Raw genomic sequence first — 23,353 nt, 5'->3', positions numbered from 1 at the left:
ACAGGAAAGTCACAGAGGCCATGAAACGATTCATACCATCCAAAGTACTGAAGCACTACGATCAAACGTGCTGGTCGCCATGGCAGCCGTTCCTCGGAGATCCCGAACTTGACCCAGGCCAACAGTGTCGAAGTCAAGCAGAGCGCATCGCAAGCTGAGGCTTTTGGAAAGTTCTCGTCAAAGTGCAGTTTGGGTACGGATGACTTGCAGCCAGACGCGCTCCCACCAGTTCCTCGCCGCCGAGATGCGCAGCTCCACACAGCGCACTTCCGATCTTGTGCGGTCGAGCACGAGCTCAGGAATGTCTCCCATGCAAAAGCCACAGGACCAGATGGCCTGCCTGGCCGAGTGTTGCAGGAGTGCAGCAAAGAACTTTCAGTTCCTGTGTCGAAACTGTTCACCAAGTCCTTTCGGGAAGGACGCCAGCCTACCCTATGGAAGACTGGCATGGTTGTACGCGTCAATAAGGAGAAATCGAAATCTGATGTGAGCAACTACAGGCTTATCTCACTCCTCCCCACCTTGTCTAAGGTGATGGAGGCTATCGTCAACCGTGCACTCTGGAAATTCCTTGATTCAAACAATATCCTCTCCCTGAGCCAGTTTGGGTTCCGCAGCAGACTTGGCACCCAGGGTATCCTCACCCTATTGAATTCGCAGTGGGGCAGGGTGGCCGCAAGCGGTGGTGCAGTAAGGGTGATCACAATGGATGTGGCTGGTGCATTTGACCGTGTCTCGCACACCGAGTGCTCCACAAGGCAGAGTGATATGGCGTAGCTGGTCACCTGCGTGGCTGGCTCCGAGACTACCTGAGCAACTGGAACCTTACCGCGGCTGTAGGTGGTGAGCTACCTCAGCTCTACCCGGTGAGAGCTGGCGTACTCCAGGGCAGCATCCTGGGACCGACACTGTTCATCCTGTACACAAATGACGCCGAGGACCATCTCCCTTCTGGAATGGACCTCTGAGCAAAATTATGCCGACGACACTACATTCTTCAACTTCATCACCTCAAGAGTGTCCATACCTGGCAGCTCTGCTATCATGCAACAGGGTGTGTGTGCACTGTCTCGCTAGGGCGTGGAGTGGAAAGTCAAGTTTGAGCCCTCCAAGTCCCAAGCCATGACAATCGCACATCATCGCCAGCCTTGGCAGCTCCCGGGAACAACTTTCGCCTATGATACCCCTCCGAATTTCCCACCTTGCTCCCCCTTATGTTCTGTCCGCGCGGTTTGGATCAGTTGCCTGATGGTCGTAAGTAGTATAGTGCCGTAGGGGTTCTGATCCAAAAGTGACCTTTGACCCCTGGCTGCCAAATAAGGAAGAATAGTCCATATATGGCAGATGACCTTTGACCTTTGAGTTGACCTTTGACCTTTGAGGTGCCATATAAGGCAGAATAGTCCATATATGGAAGATGTCATTTGACCTTTGACCTTTGGTGTTGACCTTTGACCTTTCCATATAAGGATGAATAGTCCATATATGGCAGATGACCTTTGACCTTTGACCTTTGACCTTTCCAAATACGGATGACCTTTGACCTTTCCAAATACGGATGATTGTTCCATAGAAGGAATGTGACCTTTGACCTTTGGGATTGGTCTATATATGGGGTGAAGTGTCCTTATAAGGAAGGTGCACGTGGTTCAGGTGTGACCTTTGACCTTTGAGATTGGTCTATATATGGGGTGAAGTGTCCTTATAAGGAAGGTGCACGTGGTTCAGGTCATAGTAGGCATCTTCCATAGTGGGGTGAAGTGTCCTTATAAGGAAGTTGTACACGGATGAGGTCATAGTAGGCATGTGCCATAAAGGGGTGAAGTGTCCTTATAGGGAAGGTGTACACGGATGATGTCATAGAAGGCATGTGCCATAAAGGGGTGAAGTGTCCTTATAGGGAAGTTGTACACGGATGATGTCCTATAAGGCATATTCCATAGTAGGGTGAAGTGTCCTTATAGGGAAGGTGTATATGCTGTAGTTTTTAAATAAGGCATATTCCATAGTGGGTGGAAGATGCCTTATATGGCATGCGTATCCTGGCCAGGTCATAGTAGGCATGCAGTTGAAACAATCATTGAGGTCCTTTCTGTCTGAGGCTTTGAAGAAAAGAAGCATCATGTAACAAAGCTGGGTTCGTACCCGCAACCTCTCGTACGGAAGGCATGAACTGTACCAAACGACCAGGACGACTACACACAAGACCCAAGGCTCAAATCACCTATTTATACCCGGACCGTAAAGAAGAAGAAAAAACGCATCATGTAACAAAGCTGGATTCGTACCCGCAACCTCTCGTACTGAAAGCACCAACTGTACCAAACCACCAGGACGACTATGCATAAGAGGGAAGGCTCAAATTGACTAGTTATACTAGGACGTATACATACATGTACATCCTCAGAACACTCGTTAACTATAATGTATGGAATAAAAGAGGCAGAATGAATTGGCTACAAAAAAAATACAAAAAAAATACAAAACAACAAAAAAAAGTAACATGAGACTTACACATACTTGTCTCTGTGTATCTTGTGATTTCACAGGTATGTTTTGATTACAAGAATTACACCAAGTGTTGCGATGCCGACGGTCATGATGTTCCTCGCCATACTCATCCTCCTCCTCTCGGCTTGAATCATCTTGTTTATTGTTTCGCTTAGCTCTTTCTTGACGATGCGAGCTGCTTCCCAGATGTACTAATCGTTCATGTTCACCTCTGAATGCATTTCGTCGAAAAGGACGATGGCTAGTGCGATCATCCCTCGTATTGTGCCGATCGATGCATTTCTTTGGTGAACCCTCTCCAGCACGGTCTTTAGCTGTCTCTCTAGCGTTGAGAAGTTTCTCTCGTATCCCATCAAGTAGTGCGCTGCTTGTCTATACTCCTCTCTGTTGTCAATAGCTTCTTTTTCTGCTTCTTTCCAAATTGTCGAAAGCTGTTCATTCTTGTCGATCAATCTTTTCAGCCACCAGCATTCACAGAAATGATCCATCATGTCTGTATTCCTTGGTGGCCTGCGTTTGATCGCCCGTCTTGCTGCATAGGTAATCAGCAGGTCAAAGTCGGCGTCTTGCCCGGGGTTCATTTTTCATGAAGCAGATGATGTTCAATAAGAGACGATGATGGTTAAGTTGAGGGCTGACAAACAAGAAGGAATGTTAGCTGATGGTCTATATTCTTCTTATATCTTCTATATTTGTGTGTGTGTGTGTGTGTGTGTGGTTTTTTTTCTCATTCACCAATCAGCACCCTCTGGTTCCTGTATTTTTTGAATTGACCAATCATCAGCGAGATGACGTGTTCTCCAAGGTCGTTTTTAACTTTTTTCTTTTCTTTTCCGGACACGTTCTCACTTGTCTAGACAGATCCCATTTCACACATGTCAGACTTGTCCTTATAAAGAAATGTTTATTTATTTATTTATTTATTTTTTTAAATTGATTAGTTCATTTAATGCTGAATTAATGTATAGTAGGATAGTCTTTATAGAAAAGGTTTGTATAAGGCACATACCATTATATGAGATAATTATCCTCATTGAAAAGTCGATAAAATATATTGAAATGGAGCTAATAAAGGAGACACAGTGAATTGGCTATAATAAAAAAAAATAAAAATAAAGAAAGAAGAAAAAGAAGAAAAAAGAGTAACATGAAACTTACAGAGACTTATAGTATATCTTGCGATTTCACACGTAGGTTTTGATTACAAGAATTACACCAAGTGTTGCGATGCCGGCTGTGATGATGTTCCTCTTCATACTCTTCCTCCTCTCGGCTTGAATCATCTTGTTTATTGTTTCGCTTAGCTCTTTCTTGACGATGCGAGCTGCTTCCCAGATGTACTCATCGTCCATGTTCTCCTCCGAATGCATTTCGTCGAAGAGGACGATGGCCAGTGCGATCATCACGAGTATTGTGCCGAACGATGCCTTTTTTTGATGAACCCTCTCCAGCACGGTCTTTAGATGTCTCTCTAGCGTTGCGAAGTTCCTCTCGTGTCCCATCAAGTAGTCCGTTGCTTGTCTATACTCCTCTCTGTTGTCAATAGCTTGTTTTTCTGCTTCTTTCCAAATTCTCGAAAGCTGTTCGTTCTTGTCGATCGATGTTTTCAACCACCAGCATTCACACAACCAGCATTCACAGAAATACTCCAGCATTTCTGTATTCCCGCGTCTGATCGCCCGTCTTGCTGCATAGGTGATCAGCAGGTCATAGTCGGCGTCTAGCTGGAGATCCATTTTTCATGAAGCCGATGATGACGACGATGAACAGCGGATGATGATGATGATGGCTAAGTTGATAGCTGACAAACAACAAGAAATGATGGTTGATGGGCTATCTTCTTTTTTATATATCTTCTATGCTGTGTAATTTTTGTTTTATCATTCACCAATCAGCACCCTCTGTTTCCTTTAGTCTTAGAATCGACCAATCAGCAGCGAGATGACGTGTTCTCCAAGGTCGTCACCTTTCTTGTTTCTTTCCGGACACATTCTGACTTATCTCAGCAGGTCGTCACTTGTTAGGGACACGTTCTGGCATGTTTTGATAGATACATTCATCAATCAGCACCCTCTGTTTCCTGCAATTCTAGAATCGACTAATCAGCAGCGAGATGACGTGTTCTCCAAGGTCGTCACTTTTCTTGTTTCTTTCCTGACACGTTCTGACTTATCTGGGCAGGTCGTCACTTGTTAGGGACACGTTCTGACATGTTTTGACATATACTGGAAGGTAAATGGCGTTACATTAAAAAAGGATAAGATGTCCTGTTTGATGATCATTTGCAACCCCTTTTCTTTTCGAGATGGCGACCTCATCCTACCTCTCCTCCTCCTCCTCCTCCTCCACTTCAACTGAGATGTTCACGAAGAAGAAGGTATCTCCTGCTCCTACAACTCTGCACAAGATGGAAATCGTCAGTGATGGTGCAGATCGAGGTATGCAAGTGAAATATGGTCGTCGTTTTCGTGAATACAACAACGTGGCGCCAGGTGTTCGTTTCTACTACACCCAAGACTCTCTACCAGCATCGCGTGTCCTGGCTACACCGGAGAAAGGACGATATGGTCATCTTATTCTAAACGTATCATGTTCAAATGAAGAGTTGATATTGAATGCTATCAAGACTTCCCCCCTGCTACGCCGGGCTATCAAGAACGACATAGTCCTAAAACTCCAAACCAACTGCTACCCAGCATCAGGAGGTGGAAGCAAGATTTATCTTCCCGACACATCGTCTGTGCCATTATCAGCGTTCGAACTGGATGTTGAAAGGAATGTCTTCATCTTCCCAAGCACATTCTCCTACAACCATGACACGAAAGTGGGCAAGATTCGACTGGCAGCTGTCCCGGAAGGATTTGTGGACAGTCGTTTGTGTGAAGATGATGATGATGAGAACGACTCTTTCCTACACATCCCTCCACGAGAGTTAGCACTTCTGAATTCCATCTTCATGAAGAAGTGGCATACCTGTTCCAAAGATGTCCACTCTGAAGACGATGATGACAGTATGTATTTCACTTGATTTTTTTTTTTTTTTGTTACTCTATTTTACGTCTCAAACATTGGCCATTACTTATTCAAATGTGAGGGTGATTATACAATCATATTATGATGTTGATGATATTCATTGATGATAATCTTTTCAGTGTTCTCTGAAGTGGTCGTAAAACAGGCCCTTCTCTATGATGATAATTCTAATTGAATTTTGATATATTTCTTTTTTTTTTCCTTGCCCGTACAAGAGGCTGTTCAAATGATAAATGGTTGTCTTGTTGTGACACTTTCTGGATCTGTAGAGATGCAGCAGTAGGTTATAAAATGAAAGATAAACACTGGTTGAGTGTTCAGTTGGTAATTGAGTTCTGCGGACTATAAGGATGGAAGAAGAGTTTGAGATTATAATATTCCTACAAAGAAAAAAAGAAAAAGAAAAAAGAAATAAGAAAAAAGCTCACCAAGATTGAAACTAAGCCTAAAACTAAGCGCAAAACTAAGCCTAAAACTAAGCGCAAAACTAAGCCTAAAACTAAGCCCAAAACTAAGCCTAAAACTAAGCGCAAAAGTAAGCGCAAAACTAAGCCTAAAACTAAGCGCAAAACTAAGCGCAAAACTATCGTAATCTCTAATAAGCACGGTCCTTTATTTTATTTTATTCCCGTAGCTATGCAGAAGACGTTACTTCAGTAACGTCTGGCGCTAGCCAGGGTCCACACAGCTTTAATTTGGTGTTTGTTTGTGTGTTTGTTTGTTTGTGTCACGCCTGGCGCTATCCGTATCTGACGGCAAAAAAGCATAGGATGTTATAAATTTTTCAATTCTCCTATTTTTTTCAGGCATATCCTGGGATTCGAACCCGCACTATCGCCCTACATGCATTCCCCCATACACTTCGCATTCATACCCATTCTTCCAAGTTGCTTTACGTTATTAATATCTTCCGTTTGAAAGCCCTATTTGAATATTGCGGGCAGCTGTATGTGGCCAGCTGTGTTTGATGGTACGGTACGGTACGGGAGACGGTGTCGTATTACCCTCGATCGTACCTGTCCCGTCCCTATCCCCTACCGTACCGTGCCATCAAAGACGGCTGGCCACAATGCATATTCAAATAGGGCTTTCAAATGCAAGATCACAATGTGAAACAACTTGGAAGAATTAGTATGTATGCGAAGCTTATCGGGGATGCATGCAGGGCGCGCGATAGTGCGGGTTCGAATCCCAGGTTGTCTTTAAAAAAAAAGGAGTTTTTTTAAAGAATTTATAAAATCCCTATCCTTTTTTTGTCTAGGTCATCAAGGCAAAAAAGCATAGCGTAGGGCCCTGAGCTTCCAAGCTCTCTCGTTTTTTCAATGTACCTCCACGCGCTGCCCCGTGCTATCTAATGGAGACGGTCCTTATTGGGATCTGTTCTATTATTAGTTCACACTCATTTCAGAGTTCGTGCACCGCGCGCGCGCGATCGCGCAAGTGATAGTGATAACATGTACATGCATATACCATATGCGGATATATACTACTGTACGATGTCCTTTATTGGATCCCTCCGGTTGTTTTCACAGCACTGCACAATGTGCTTATGATGGAGACTGAGAACTTTATTTATTTATTTTGAAATGCTGTCCCCAAGGTGTTCTACTAGTAGTAGTATTGGAGACGTGCTATTATTGCAGCCTGTCCTTATATTAGAGATAATACGGTAAGCACAAGACTACTATAATCAACCCATGAAATGATAGTTGTTGGAGAACGACGTCGAGATGTACAGGACGTACAATCAAGACAAAGCCGTAGTGGTGGAGCGTTTCAACCGAATGCTAAAATCACTCTTGTGGAAGCATTTCACAGCACCCTCCACTAACGCCTACATCAATGTGCTTCCTCAACTGATATCTCCCTATAACAACACCAAACATCGTGGTATCTGTATATCCCAATAAACCACATCCGTATTCGTATGTGTGTGTGTGTGTCTCTCTCTCTCTTTGTATGCCTTTGTTCTTAGGTTTTATATTACTATTCTCTTCAGCACAAACTCGAATAAAAACAACATACATAATATGTACAAACACACAAATGCACACACATGCACATACACACACACACTACTACTACTATATACAGCTACCCTATCGGGTCACGCCGCTCCCAGAAGCGGGAGACAACGACAAGAAGAGAGAAATCGCACACACACACACACACACACACACACACACACACACACACAAATGTAAATTTAAAAAAGAAAAAAAAAAAAAAAGTGGACGATAGGAAACTGGTGTCCAGACTATCGAGAACAAGTGATGATGCACGTAGACGGATTCTGGAGCGTGTCGTTTAGAACGACACGATTGCTGAGTGCAAATGAGGCAGAAGAGATGCGGAATAAACAGAGGCGTGTTGGAGGTAGGGAAACGGATTGGAGAAATAATGGATGAACAAGGAAGTGATCTACTATGTGGAGAATAACAGCAAGGAAAACGACTGTACTGTCTGAGTGTAAGCAAGAAATGTAGCACGGCATACATGTTCGAGAAGATGGTACAACGGTGAGTGAAGATGATGAAGAAGAAGAAGAAAAAAACAATTTCTATCATATAGTCTTACTCTGTTTCGTATCCTTCTTCTTGTTACATTTCTTCTTCTTCTTCGACATCATCTTCTTCCGGTTCCAGAACCGGATACCAGCGTGCAAGTGGTTCTCCTGAAGGCTCCACAAAGAAATCAACGCGAACATCTTCCGTATCCTGTGGAGCCTCCAGAAGCTCAGTGCTCTCCACCTGCACGCTGGTCATGTCGCTCACCGTTGTGCCATCTTCTCTGACTTGTATGGTTTGCACCATCAGGGTTTCTTCACTATCAGGCACCCTGATGGTGCCATGATTGCCGTGCTACATTTCTGACTATCACTCAGACAGTACTTCGAGTTGCTCAACCTTGCTGCCATCTCCACATAGTAGATTGGGGAACATAGTGTCCCGCTTCCATCTTCATCCATTACTTCTCTAATCCGTTGCTCCAAAGAGCCATGAAGCGCATACGCCCGCCATTCCCTGGCTCCGGCAGGTTGCGATACTAAAATCATGAAGGTCCATCTCTCATCGAACTGCGCAAACCTGCCGGAACCTAGACTGACACGCGGGACGTACGCGCTCCTGTCCTCTAACTCCAATACGCCTCTGCTCAAACCGCAGAACATCTCCTCCGCCTCACTCGCACTCAGCAATTGTGCCGTTCTAATTTGCTCGGCACGCTCCAGAATCCGTCTACGAGCATCATCACTTGCCCTCGACAGTGTTGTGGCCAGTTTCCCATCGCCCACAGGCATGGTATGAACAATATAACACTGAAGCATAATGAGAAATATGGGAAAAACACTGTAACAACTCTCGTAATAACTGTAATAGAATGACTATGCTGTTCTGAAGTATTGCACTATACATAGCCCTATTTCTTCCATGCGGTGATCATTTCTTCTCCACCAATCAGCGAGAAGCAGCTACATTCTTCGTGAGTTCATCAGCCGCTGTTGAACTATTGCACTATGCACATAGTGCACTAACTCTTACCATACATTGAGTTCATCAGCCGCTGTTGAACTATTGTACCATGCACATAGTGCACTATCTCTTCCCAGAGGATCGGCGCCAGTCCCTCTCCATAAACTGACGACTTGATCTAACTCTCATGACATCAAGAGTCCATAGCCTTGATGGCATGTTGAAACGTATTGAGACAAGTTGATACACGTCTCCACCACAAGCCATACCTTTACGAGTCTACAGTTACACTACTTAATATGAACCACACGCTCGTCAGCGCTCATATGAATCATGGAGCCTGACTATGAGCCCGGGGGACCTCCAGCTAAGAGGAGACCCCCAACTTTCATTGAACTGCATCGTAGCAGCAGTATCAAGTCTTTAGTGTATAGACCTAATGATGACTGGAAATATCTTTCCCAATTCTTCAGCCACATGGATGCGACGCTTGTCTCTCTGCTCGAGCAAGAGTTGGACACGATGCAATTCAAATTGGGTCTGACCGTACAGATTCTGCTGAAACTAGACAAGGGCGAAGAAGGTGTTAAACATGCACAGCCGTATCTCAGAAACACGACGATAACCGTGCTGAACACTCACGAGATTCGTGATGCGCTAGACTCGTCCTATGCCGACATCGAAAGACGAGTGAGTACGGTACCGTCTATACCGGAGATACCGGATTGTCATATATGCATAATCTATGATGAAGAAGAAAGGATCACCCACACACACACACACAGACCGTATCCGTTCTAGTTGTAGTTGTTTGTACAACCGGCTGGCTTGTATGTCGTACGCAGAGCCAAAATGGGCATTCGTTCTGGAGCTGTTGTTTTTCTTTCACCGTTGTTTTTGGTTTCGATATGTTTGCGCATGGGAGATCGCGACGTCACCGTCACGCCGACGGGCGACACGTAATTACGTAATGTTACTCATCGAACGATCCGCAAAAAGAAAGAAAGAGAGAAATAAAATTCAAAAGAAATTCAAAAATTACTTCTAGTTCTGTATGCGTGTGCATGGTATCTTGCATGCTGTTGATAGTTTGCAGTGAACAAAAACATTATGGGTTGTTTGTTTCCAGCTGTTTCTCGACTTGAGCTGAGTGTGAATAATAACAGTGTGCATGCTTGTGCTCTCCACTCTATGGATGCTGATGTACTATGCGAGAGAGAGAGACGGAGAGAGAGAGAGCGATTGTTCGGAATCAGTTCTCGCAGTGTGCTCGACATATTTTCTGGTGGATCGTTGTTCGTATGTCTTTTTCTTTTTTCTTATCCTGTTATTCTTACAGCTCGATACGTGGGTGAATGAGGGATCTGGGTGGGTGATAGATGGAGTTATCAGGATGTTTGTCGACTTGGCTAAATACAGCCCACTTCGAGGTAGTTCCTACTTCCCTCTACCACGCTATCTCCAGTTGAAGAAGGCCATTGTAAACGTGAGAAATGATGATGAGCAGTGTCTAAAGTGAGTACGAGTAGGAATATGTAAACACGTGATCACTACCTGGTGTACATGATAAATCCGAGTACGAGCTGTTCTTCCCAATGCAATTGTGACCAGAAGAGTTTCTTCGTAATGTATGTAGTTGTGATGATGGTCAAGTCCAAGTACTACATCAGACTTACTGTAACTACTCATGCTTGTACACCTACGTGTGTGTGTGTGTGTGTGTGTGTGTGTGTGTGTGTGTGTGTGTGTATGTGTATATGTGTGTGCATGCGCACGTGTATGCATGTGTGCGTGTGTGTGTGTGTGTGTGCGTGCATTGCTATTTGAAGGTGGGCCCTACTTTCAGCGCTGCATCCAGTAGAGCTACATACTGAGCGTGTCAGCCAGTATGCTCCCTATGCGCAAGATCTCGACTTTACAGGTGTGGATTTCCCTGCAAAATTGTCAGATATCAAGAAGGTGAGTTAATATCAAACTTAGCTGAGGTGTTTTTTTTATAGTTCATGAGGAGTGTAAGAGTACTATTCATTGATATGCATGTGTGTGTGCGTGTGTTTGTGTGTGCGTGCGTGTGTGTGTGTGTGTGCGCGAGCGCGCGTGCGGTGCGTGTGTGTGTGTGTGTGTGTGTTTGTTTGGTGCATGAACATACTTCTATTTTCATGCATGCAGGTAGAGAAGATGAATGGGCTGCTCATCAATGTGTTCGGGGTGGACGATGATGAAAAGGTGTATCCTCTGCAACTAAGCAAAAGCCCGGAACTAGCTGTGAACCTGATGTTGATAAGTAGTGGCACGAAAAGACATTGGGTATGGATCAAGAACTTCAACAGCCTGTGTTCTGATCGCACCAAGTATAACAGTCAAACACACTACTGTATGCGCTGCCTATCGGGCCATGGTTCTGAGGAAATGCTGGCCAAGCATCTCAATTATTGCTCGAATCATCACATTGCAAGGACGATATTGCCAGAGAAAGGCGAACACGTTTGCTTCAAGAATTATCACAAGCAACTGAAATGCCCCTATGTAAGTTATTCTTTAAAGCCTTGCATGTGCTATTGTTTAGTATCATCTAGTTCCTTGAGTCAACATGCACATAGTATAGACATGCAAGTACATTATAATCCCTAGATATGTTCTTGATATAGATGGACACTTTCCAGTGCAATTGATGTGGTTACAAACACAGATTCTTGTGTGTGTGTGTGCGTGTGTGTGTGTGTGTTTGTGTGTGTGCGCGCGTGTGTGTGCGTGTGCGTGTGTGTGTGTGGGTGTATGATGCGATGTGATGTGATGTGAACACTACTATCCTAGGTCATCTATGCAGATTGTGAGTCGTTGATTACTCCGATCATACCTCACACCCAGCATGGTGCAAAGACGGTGCGTGAAAGCGAACATCATCCGTGTTCAATCAGTTATGTCATTGTCAGATCTGATGGACTTCAAACGAAACGCTTCTTCTACAGAGGTAACATTATTTCTTTATGTTCTTTTGCCTCTCTCTCTCTCTCTCTCTTTCTCTCTCTCTCTCTCTCTCTCTCTCTCTCTCTCTCTCTCTCTCTCTGCTGTAGCATCGCTATCATCACCTCCGACGATGGGTGTTAAATGGTTAATGATCAAATGATCTGTGTGTGTGTGTGTGTATGCATTCGTGTGTTCGTGCGGTCGTGTGTGTTCGTGCGTGTGCGTGCGCGCGTGTGTGTGTGTGTATTTGTTCGTGCATGTGCTTTTGTGCATCTCAGGCGTTGATGCAATTGAACGATTTCTCCTCGAGCTAGAAAGTGATGAGGAAACTATCAGAGATGACTTATCCACTCCTCTACCTATGACTATGACTGAAGCGCAGAGACAACAGTTCCAAGAAGCTGGTAATTGCTGGATTTGCGATGAGCCTCTCCTGGCCGATCGTGTGGCCGATCATGATCATATCACGGGTGAATTTCGTGGAGCTGCTCATAATAGATGCAACTTGAGACTTAGAATTTGCCCTCAAACGATTAGAATCCCAGTCATCTTTCACAACCTCAAGGGTTATGATGCTCACCACATCATATCAACTCTCGGAAAGACTACGACGGACATTGTAACGTATCCGGACAGTAAAGGACGCATTCGTGTAAGTTGATTGAATACCTTTGTGCTGGAAAAAAATTCCTTATTCTCATGGTTGTTGCTCTTGATGACATTCATCAAAAACCTTTCTCTCAACCTCATGCTTGTCCTTCTTCTCGTGTTGTTTTTTCTTTCTTTCTTGTTTTTTGAAAATTAGACGAGACACCTCGGCAAGATTGATGTAATTCCATCCAACACGGAGAAGTATATTGCATTTACGTGGCGTCAGTTCACATTCCTTGATAGTCTAGCATTTCTGAATGCATCATTGGACAAACTCGTACAGTCCACTCCGACGGATGCATTTCATCATACAGAGGCCTACTTTACTCAAGCTGAGCAGCGCGCCCTGGTGATGAGAAAAGGAGTGTACCCATATGAACATGTCACATCATTCGACACTTTCGAAGAGCTATCCTTACCACCGAAAGAAGCATTTCACTCGACTCTTTCTGGAAAGGTAAAGATTATTAAGTTTTCATATGAACTAAGATACTTGGTTTTTCCTGCTTTTTCTCTGCTCTCTTGTTTGGTGGTCGTTCTTTGTTCCTATCCATGGACTGGTCTTTGAATATTGATATGGCTCTGTGTATGCGCACATCTGTGTTTGCGTGCGTGCGTGCGTGTGTCTGTATATGTGTATGTGCGTATGTGTATAAATCCAGGGAGTCAGCGATGATGAGTATGCACATGCCAGGAGTGTGTGGGATGTTTTCAACTGCAACAACTTTGGAGATTATCATGATCTGTACTTGACAACAGGTGAGAGTACAATAGCGATTACAATACCGATTATTTTGAAAAAAAAAATTGTTTGTTGTCATAGTCTACTTCTCCACTTACCCAGTATCTGCTCCAGAGGTGGGTGAGCCGGGTAATTGACTCGGCTGGGTGGTGATTGGACCGGGTTGAAAATATAGTACAGAGTCACCTGTGATCCAGTTGATACTTTACAGGTTTGATATAGACCCTGATTCCAGGACTCTTGGAAAATAGGTCGCCCATGGCTTGTTTAAGACATGGAGACTAAAAAAGATGATCTGCTTCTGTGTATGTATGTGTGTGCGTGTGTGTGTGTGTGTGTGTGTGTGTGTGTGTGTGTTTATGTTTCAGATGTACTTCTGCTCTGCGATGTTTTCGAACATTTCAGGGATATGGCTCTTGAGACATACGGGTTGGACCCCGTACATTATTTCACGCTCCCTGGGTTTGCATGGGATGCCTTGCTGAAGACAACAAAAACGTCGTCGGAGCTACTAACAGACGTGGATATGCATAACTTTGTCGAAAGTGGAATGCGAGGAGGAATCAGCATGGTCAGTCACCGTCATGTCAGGGCGAACAACCCTGAAGTGAAAGAATACGATGATTCGAAACCAACGACATACATCCAGTATTTAGATGCTAATAATCTCTATGGCTGGGCCATGTCCCAGCACTTGCCCGTGTCCGACTTCCAGTGGGAAGAGCCCACAGAGGAACTCCTGGACACTATCCTGAAGTCACCGATAGATTCACCTCGCGGCTACTTCCTGCAAGTTGATCTAGTCGTGCCAGAGGAGGTTCATGACTATCTGAACGATTATCCACCAGCACCAGAGCGAATGATTGTGACGGAAGACATGATGTCGCCATATCAGCGGACATTGATTGAGAAGTTGAAGGTAAAATAGTTGTGTGTGCGTGTGTGTGTGTGTGTGTGTGTGTGTGTGTGTGTGTGTGTGTGTGTGTGCGTGTGCTACTGTATCGATACTATATAGCTTTCATGACTGAGGTTGTTTGTACGTCTGTTGCCTGGATATGATACAGGATATATGATGTATGCGCGTGAGTTCATGTGCTGATGGGTCTTTTCTTTTTCTTTTCTTTATCTCATGTGATGCCGTATAGGTGACGGGGTTGAACGTGCCAAAGCTCGTACCAAACTTATGCAACAAAGCCAGCTATGTACTACATTATAGAAACCTCCAGCTGTATATCGAGCTTGGTCTGAAGGTGACTAGTGTGAGTCAAGTGCTATCGTTCCAACAAGAGCCTTGGATGGAGCCTTACATCCGCAAGAATACGGAGCTTAGAAAACAGGCGTCAAGTGATTTCGAGAAAGACTTGTATAAGGTGGGTGCTCTCTGCATGTCTTTCTGTCTCTGTCTCTCTCTCTCTCTCTCTCTCTCTCTCTCTCTCTCTCTCTCTCTCGCTAACTCTCTCTCGCTCTCTCTCTCTCTCTCTCTCTCTATCTCGCTCTCTCTCTTTGATGCTGCTTTTCTAAAATAGTTTTGTTCTCCGTGTGTGTGTGTGTGTGTGTGTGTGTGTGTCAACTGCAGTTGCTAAATAATGCAGTATTCGGGAAGACTATGGAGAACGTTAGGAAACGTGTCAATTTGAATCTGATGAGAGCCGAAGACGAGAAACACCGGCTCTTGAAAGCTGTCGCTAAGCCTAGTTTCGACCGTGTCGTTATCTACGACAAGGATCTTCTGGGGGTGTGTAGGTGAGGATTTCTGATGCATCTGAAAGAAAAAACTAGATCTTTATTGAATATTTATAATGCTTACACCAACTTGTAGTTCCTTCTTTCTTTTTCATATTTTTCATCTTTAAGAATACTATTCAAGCAGGTGTTCACCTATGTGCGTATGTGTGTGTGTGTGTGTGTGTGTGTGTGTGTGTGTGTGTGTGTGTGTGTGTGTGTGTGTATGTGTTTGTGTTTGTTTCTTCTTTCTTTTCATATCGCTCTTCAGCCACCGAGTGAGCGTCCGGTTGGATAAGCCGGTTTACGTTGGCATGAGTGTTCTAGACCTATCTAAGTGTCTCATGTTTTCATTCTACTACCATGTACTGAAGAAGAGGTATGGTGAGGATATTCGTCTGCTCTACACTGATACTGATAGTGTGATCATTGAGATTCAGACCCAGAGCATGCAGGACGATATGATGACAGACCTACATCACTACGACACCTCGAACTTCAAGGCTGATCACCCACTCCACACAGAAAAAATAAGAAAGTGCTGGGAAAATTCAAGGATGAGATGGGCGGGAAACTTCTCACGGAATTTGTCGGATTGCGGTGAGTTAAAGTCTCTTTCACTCTGTCTCTCTCTCTCTCTCTCTCTCTCTCTCTCTCTCTCTCTCTCTCTCTCTCTCTCTCTCTCTCTCTCTCTCTCTCTCTCTCTCTCTGTCGTGCACGATGTATTTCGGTATAAGAATGCCTTTTTTTTCTTTTTTGGGGGGTTTGAAAGATTTTCTATTAAATGCTATTTTTCTTTCTTCTCTTCTTTTTTCTTTTTTTTTTTTTCGGCAGTTCGAAAATGTATGCCTACGACGGCGAAGAAAGCGGCAAACGTGCAAAAGGAGTGAAGACGAATGTGTTGCGAGATACGGTGACGATTGAAGACTACAGAAGGTGCCTGACGGAGGGGGCATCGATATCAAGAGCAATGCCAAGTCTTCGAAGTGACCATCACCACATTTATGGTCAGACTATGAAGAAAACGGCACTGTCTCCTTTTGATTCTAAAAGGTACATTGCTGATGATGGGATCACAACTTTAGCCTACGGCCATCGGCTAATCCCTAAGTGACTTGGTAAATTCAGTTGCTTGAGAGTGCGCGCACGCGCGCGTGTGTATGTGTGTGTGTGTGTGTGTGTGTGTGTGTGTGTGTGTGTCTCATTTATTTAATAGGTGATGTATGGGATATTCAGTTGCTTGAGAGTGCGCGCACGCGCGCGTGTGTATGTGTGTGTGTGTGTGTGTGTGTGTGTGTGTGTCTCATTTATTTAATAGGTGATGTATGGGATATTCAGTTGCTTGAGAGTGCGCGCACGCGCGCGTGTGTATGTGTGTGTGTGTGTGTGTGTGTGTGTGTGTGTATGTGTATGTGTGTGTGTGTATGTGTGTCTGCCTCATTTATTTGATAGATGATATATGGTATATTCAGTTGCTTCAGAGTGCGCGCATGCGCGCGTGTGTATGTGTGGGTTACTTTTTTTTTGTAGCCAATTCATTCTGCCTCTTTTATTCCCTACATTATAGTTAACGAGTGTTCTGAGGATGTACATGTATGTATACGTCCTAGTATAACTAGTCAATTTGAGCCTTCCCTCTTATGCATAGTCGTCCGTGGTGGTTTGGTACAGTTGGTGCTTTCAGTACGAGAGGTTGCGGGTACGAATCCAGCTTTGTTACATGATGCGTTTTTTCTTCTTTACGGTCCGGGTATAAATAGGCGATTTGAGCCTTGGGTCTTGTGTGTAGTCGTCCTGGTCGTTTGGTACAGTTCATGCCTTCCGTACGAGAGGTTGCGGGTACGAACCCAGCTTTGTTACATGATGCTTCTTTTCTTCAAAGCCTCAGACAGAAAGGACCTCAATGATTGTTTCAACTGCATGCCTACTATGACCTGGCCAGGATACGCATGCCATATAAGGCATCTTCCACCCACTATGGAATATGCCTTATTTAAAAACTACAGCATGTACACCTTCCCTATAAGGACACTTCACCCTACTATGGAATATGCCTTATAGGACATCATCCGTGTACACCTTCCCTATAAGGACACTTCACCCCTTTATGGCACATGCCTTCTATGACATTATCCGTGTACACCTTCCCTATAAGGACACTTCACCCCACTATGGCACATGCCTTATATGACGTCATCCGTGTACAACTTCCTTATAAGGACACTTCTCCCCACTATGGAAGATGCCTTATATGACCTGAACCACGTGCACCTCCCTTATAAGGACACTTCTATCAAGCACAGAGGTCAATCCCAAAGGTCAAAGGTCACATTCCTTCTATGGACCAATCATCCGTATTTGGAAAGGTCAAAGGTCACAGCAAAGGTCAAAGGTCAAATGTCATCTTCCATATATGGACTATTCATCCTTATATGGAAGGGTCAAAGGTCAACACCAAAGGTCAAAGGTCATCTTCCATATATGGACTATTCATCCTTATATGGAAAGGTCAAAGGTCAACACCAAAGGTCAAAGGTCAAATGACATCTTCCATATATGGACTATTCTGCCTTATATGGTACCTCAAAGGTCAAAGGTCAACTCAAAGGTCAAAGGTCATCTGCCATATATGGACTATTCTTCCTTATTTGGCAGCCAGGGGTCAAAGGTCACTTTTGGATCAGAACCCCTACGGCACTATACTACTGTCGTAGTAATACGTGAAACTCAGAGTTTTGACAAAGCTTCCAATCTCTCTCTTGTGTACTTATAATAATAATAATAATAATTTTGAAACTCGGGTATTGAGCAAATAATAAAAATAGAAAGGAAAAGGACATATGGAAACGAGTTAAGAGTAACTCTCCACCACTGTAACTAGATACTATATACAGTCAGAAATAATAATAATTTTAATACGGCAATAAGTAGGCAATAAGTAGGCAATAAGTAGGACGAGCTGAAGTGACATTTGGATTACTTTATTAACAATGTAAGCGATGGAGACAATGCAAGAAACAACCTAAAGGGTAAGAAAAAATACATGTAAGAAGAAAAGGGAATGGAAAAAAGATGATTCGAACAAGTTTTCGTTCAATCTAATCACGAAACACGACAAGACCTGCAATTGGCTAAGACAGAAAAGATATGGGCATGTCACCATCGATCCTGAAACCACCATAATTAACATGACATCACTAGAGTTGACCACTCTTCAGAAAGAGCTCCTCTGTCGTGGAACCGATTTCGGGATTCCACCAAAATCAAACAAGAAGGAAGTCATCATGACTGAGTTCGAGCTCTTTTACCGCAAGTTATTACGCTTCAGACCGGTGTCCGAGTCACAACAGTCCATTTGCGCCGCAAAGATCCGGGCAGAGGCCGAGGAACACGCTGACGCATTACCGGATAGAAGAACGTTTTCATTGAAACGCGAACATCTCAAAGCCCTGCTTGAGCTACGGAATAACAAAGAGATTATTGTCACGCGCCCTGATAAGGGTCGTGCAACTGTTTTAATGAATAAAACTGACTACATCGAGAAGATGTCCGTTATCCTAAATGACACATCAAGGTTCCATACACTTGGTCCGGTCAAGACCTGTGATCGAACTGAAAAAGTAGAAGAAAGGCACCCACAAGTTCGCACGTTTCGGCGCCATCGTAACTTCCCACTGTTACGTGAAACATGTCGCCCTTGTCCTTCATCCAGGGGCAGCCATTATGGAATAGGAGTGATTTCCGGGGGTAAAAGATGATGTCCATTTCACGCGGCTTGATCGTGGTGAATTGCTCCGCGAACGATAAGGCCTGACGGAGGAGCTGCTCAAACATATCGCCCTTGTCCTTCATCCAGGGGCGTGAAAGATGGAATAGGAGTAATTTCTGGGCGTGAAAGATGATGTTCATTTCACGTGCTGTCAGTGACATTGAGCACTCTCTGCAGCTCGGAGATCAACAGTGTACATGCGTATGTAGAAAGAAGGCAGCACGGCAAAGAGTGCTATTTATTATATGATTGGAAGGCCAAAGGGAATGGGAGAAGCAGTCTCTAAGACCATTCCCGTCACATCCCCTAATGAGTGTAACATGAAAACTCCAGTTCTGGAAGAAGCACAATGTACTTCAAATTGCATCCTAGGTTATGCTTTCAAGTGGTATTCACAGACGCTGTGCGCCTTAACCTGCAATAGTGTTCAAATGCCCAGAATGTGCAGAGCGTAGTACGCAAGAGATACACAAAAGGAAGTGAATAGGGTAGTATTCACATCTTAGATACTTCTCTTAAAGTTCATAATAGCTATACAAGTATTTACGTTGTCTCCACGTCGGTTGTTAACAATTTACTAACTTCACGATAAACTTTAGTTGTACCGAACTGCTTATTGATCATAATGCAGAGTTTGTTTCAAAGGAATACGAAATGAGTGTCTTCATACCTCCTTGCAGGTGATGTGGCAACCACTGTTTCATTCGTTTTCAGATCCAAAATGAAATTTACGGTGTCGAAAGTAGAAAGAGCAATCTAATAGAGCGGAAACATACAAGCAAGTACTTAGTTTTAGCACTGGAAATTGAAACTACTAGGGTCACATGGGCATCTGCAGATCATAGAATCATTTTAGACTTCGAACCTCATTCTCTATTTTGCATTTTGTAGCAGTCATCTTGCTAAAACCGGGTGGGTGACTATGGATGTGCAAAATAATTTTAGAAGTCACTTCAATACGAGGTGAATTTGGCTACTTTTAACATGTGGCATGTGTAAAATTTGATTTTGTTCTGACTGTTTCTCTGCTTTAGATGGCTGTATCTAATCACAGGTGGTGGCAAATGAGAGCCGGTTGATCGTAGATCAAAAGTGTCCGGAAGGTATGGCGTATATTATTTCCTTTGTTAGGCCCACAAGTAATTAGTTCAAATTCATTAGTTCATGCATTATTCATTTGGCCTGGGTAGCTACTTGAGTGTCCATGTTTGCAATAGCTACCCAGGCCCTTTATATTGTGTTGCTTTCTCTTCAACTCACTCTCTCGACTCACTGGAATGATTGAAGGTCAACACCTTTTCCGTGCCACGTCGGTATAAATGCTGGTGTGTGTGTTACAATTTGGTGTAAATATCTTTAACATTAGCCCATTAATGGACGAGCAGGGCAAGGAATTTCTTCCGTAGAGCCATTGGACGAGGTCAGGCCGTCGTGCCATCACTAATGGCAATGTGAAAAGCAATACATCACTAGAAGAACACAAAGAGAAAATATACCAAGAACTATACCTGTCTTCCAATTGTTTGGTTGAATAGTTCATCTGAGCTGAGAGCTTCCACGATCTTTGAAATAGCTAGAGAGGCAAAATCGATGTCATCACTTGTTACTTTAGTATTGTTTGTGATGATGGTAATAGCGAGGGAGCTGTTCAAAAGGTACTCGGGTTCACTGCTGTTGTACTCAATCTGTACAGTGTAGCAGAGACATTGAGATATACCACATATATATGCTACTAAAGCAGTCCAAATCACTCAAATCACGACCGTTATTGTAGAACTAACTGAACATGGAGTACATATCCAAACACCATCGTATCCTTGAGGTTGGCGACCCATATCACAGACCAGAAAAAATGGCTGGTGACCCCTAGAAAGTGAATGCTAAGCCACAGTATTCGCTATTCAAAGTCGCTAAAATGATTTTACCAGGCACGCAATAGCTGGCACCTGTCTCACTATCCAATATCTCTCTATTTTGCTCCTCAAAAATAATAATGATACCACCGCTGAAAAAAAATCCCTGACTATCACTCCGTTAGTCGTCAGCTGATGGAAGAGGGCAAGTTCTGGATGTTGATTGGTGGGTGGTTGGATTTGTGATGGACATACAGTGGTTTTCCACCAATTATAGGACTGACCAGACATGATTGTTGTATGCATATTCTATTTTATTTTATACTTTGGATGAAGTTTTCCATTAGTCATATTGGTGTTGTTGCTAACGGCTTTTGTTGACGTCACTTCTGTCATTTCATTGTATCGTATTACTCTTCAGACATCAATCCTGAATGGCATAAGCGAAAGTGGCACCCCCGCCACCTACGCGGACATGCTTTTAATAATATATATATATATATATTCGGCCTCAGTTCCTCTGTGCTGCGCTGACGAGTCCACAAAGGACGAAACAGTTCTGTCCGCAGATTGAGTATATATATATATATAATATACGTTATAACGCTGCATTTCATGCACGTAGCTAAATGCTAAGGCAATCATCAGACAATGCCATATGTATATATAATTGGTGGAACCATTCTTTTTGACGTTTGTGGTTACTCTCCGCCCCTGTGGTGTTGAGCACTGAAACCTGGGTATACCCACTTATGTATCTACATACATTGTATGGGAAATACTTACTGTACAATTATTCCTCCTTGTAGCTATATTAATTACTGCTGTCTCCGAAACGCATGATTATGCTCTTTTGCAATTGATCTCAGGGGTGACGCCTACTGGTTCAACTATGATAGTCAATTTCTTGAACATTTCCATTCTTGAAGTTCGTACCTTGTGTGTTCCACATGACCAGATGCTGTCACTAAGGAAATACAATTAATGCGAGGTTATCATTTCTTCCCCTTTTTCTGTCCTCCTATTTATCATCCTCGCTCCCTCTCCCAAGATCACTGAAGAAGTTGAGATCGCGAAACAACTTTTTTTTTGTGGTTTAAATGAAAGCACTTATTATTACTATTATTATTAAGCTTCCGTGGAGATAAAAATGTAATCAACGCAATAAATAGAGTAAGCTGCGCACTCAGTACAAACACCATTAGCAAAACTTGTTTTCATGTAGATAAAGAAGCTTGTTCCTAAACGTTTTCGTCGCCATCTCATCAGAGGATTACTGGCAAATCAACAAAAGCACTTAACTCAAGATATATACGCACAATGCAAGTAATAATTTAGACCCTAACTAGCGCGATAAAATGAGAGCTGAAAGAAACATTACACCATTCAACGATATCAGGTGACAACAGATGCGATAAATTCACCACTAGAAAGTTACCATGCAACCACAAACGAGAACTACTGATCTAAATTCACAAACAATTTCAACGTAAACAAATTCTTTCTAGTTATTCTAGTTATGCTGATGATTGCTTTTCTGTTTGGTCTCGTTCACGTAGTCAAAGGTATTTGCGTGTATTGGAGTCTATTTACATTTTTACCACCAAGCCGATTTTGTGTAGGCAGAAAAAGAATTTGTTTACGTTGAAATTGTTTGTAGATCAGTAGTTCTCGTTTGTGGTTGCATGGTAACTTTCTAGTGGTGAATTTATCGCATCTGTTGTCACCTGATATCGTTGAATGGTATAATGTTTCTTTCAGCTCTCATTTTATCGCGCTAGTTAGGGTCTAAATTATTACTTGCATTGTGCGTATATATATTGAGTTATGAGCTTTTGTTGATTTGCCAGTAATCCTCTGATGAGATGGGAACGAAAACGTTTAGGAACAAGCTTCTTTATTTACATTAAAACAAGTTTTGCTCATGGTGTTTGTACTGAGTGCGCAGCTTACTCTATTTATTGCGTTGATTATTATTATTATTATTATTACGAAGTAGTGGTTGCGACTTCGGCGATGATTTGTAAGAAAGGGTTTGCTCCCCACACCGGAGCTCGCGCTATTCCGCCGACTTTACTTGACACTTGACTGACTCACGACTGCCATCCAGAGCACACGAGAAGTCCATCGCCCTCGGTCCATCGACCGAGGGTCCTCAACGTCTGGTCTCACCGTCCAGGAGCGACACTGACTCACGCTGCTATCTGGTGTTCAGGTGTTTATCGCGCTGGAAGCGGAGCGTCTCTGTAAGTTTGTATCCCTGGTGATGTTTGTACCTGGAGAGCACTATATAAGTGGTGCTCTTCAGGCACAATCTTCCTCAGCCTACTCAAGCTCAACTGATGAGGGGTGAATTCCCCGAAACACTGTGTATTGAGCAGGGAGTGGTGCTTTCTTGCAGGTTTGCCGAGTCGAAGGTTCGATGGACTTCTCGTGTGCTCTGGATGGCAGCCCTGAATCAGTCAAGTGTCAAGTAAAGTCGGCGGAATAGCGCGAGCTCCGGTGTGGGGAGCAAACCCATTCTTACAAATCATCGCCGGAGTCGCAACCACTACTTCGTACTGTTGTGCCCAGCGCGGGCTTTCGACTAGTTGGTTTGGAGGTGACAGCGTTGCGAATGACCGAGGGTCCTCAA

The 23,353-nt window shown here is 43.6% G+C and overlaps 2 protein-coding genes and 1 long non-coding RNA gene across 3 annotated transcripts in view; 2 read left to right on the top strand and 1 right to left on the bottom strand.

Annotated features, from left to right (window-relative positions):
• Positions 1 to 23,353, bottom strand: part of LOC135824649 (cadherin EGF LAG seven-pass G-type receptor 1-like) — a 182,108-nt gene that overhangs the window by 75,870 nt on the left and 82,885 nt on the right. Inside the window, exons 13-14 of the mRNA XM_065337369.1 lie at positions 20,374 to 20,550; positions 19,536 to 19,621 (exon numbers count right to left, since the gene is read on the bottom strand). Coding sequence (XP_065193441.1) covers positions 19,536 to 19,621; positions 20,374 to 20,550 — 263 coding nt within the window. The remainder of the gene's footprint in view (positions 1 to 19,535; positions 19,622 to 20,373; positions 20,551 to 23,353) is intronic.
• On the top strand, positions 12,402 to 13,866 carry LOC135825270 (uncharacterized). The gene is made up of 4 exons (XR_010555044.1): positions 12,402 to 12,633; positions 12,787 to 13,089; positions 13,295 to 13,391; positions 13,743 to 13,866. It is a non-coding gene; the product is annotated as an uncharacterized LOC135825270 (long non-coding RNA).
• Positions 13,901 to 15,378, top strand: LOC135825046 (uncharacterized). The gene is made up of 4 exons (XM_065337781.1): positions 13,901 to 14,293; positions 14,520 to 14,744; positions 14,951 to 15,113; positions 15,368 to 15,378. Exons 1-4 carry the CDS (start codon positions 13,901 to 13,903, stop codon positions 15,376 to 15,378), a joined length of 792 nt encoding a protein of 263 aa, XP_065193853.1.

This window comes from Sycon ciliatum, chromosome 9 (genome assembly GCF_964019385.1).
Source record: "Sycon ciliatum chromosome 9, ocSycCili1.1, whole genome shotgun sequence".
Lineage (NCBI taxonomy): Eukaryota > Metazoa > Porifera > Calcarea > Leucosolenida > Sycettidae > Sycon > Sycon ciliatum.
The sequence above is the reverse complement of the archived record's forward strand: the minus strand, read 5'-3'. Positions and strand labels throughout refer to the sequence as shown.

What these genes read in the sequence shown, in the direction of transcription:
- LOC135825046 (XM_065337781.1), top strand. Translation starts at nt 13,901, where the DNA reads ATGCATAACTTTGTCGAAAGTGGAATGCGAGGAGGAATCAGCATGGTC. An exon ending in CATTGATTGAGAAGTTGAAG is followed by an intron (nt 14,294 to 14,519) that starts GTAAAATAGTTG and finishes GATGCCGTATAG; the next exon opens with GTGACGGGGTTGAACGTGCC. An exon ending in TCGAGAAAGACTTGTATAAG is followed by an intron (nt 14,745 to 14,950) that starts GTGGGTGCTCTC and finishes TGTCAACTGCAG; the next exon opens with TTGCTAAATAATGCAGTATT.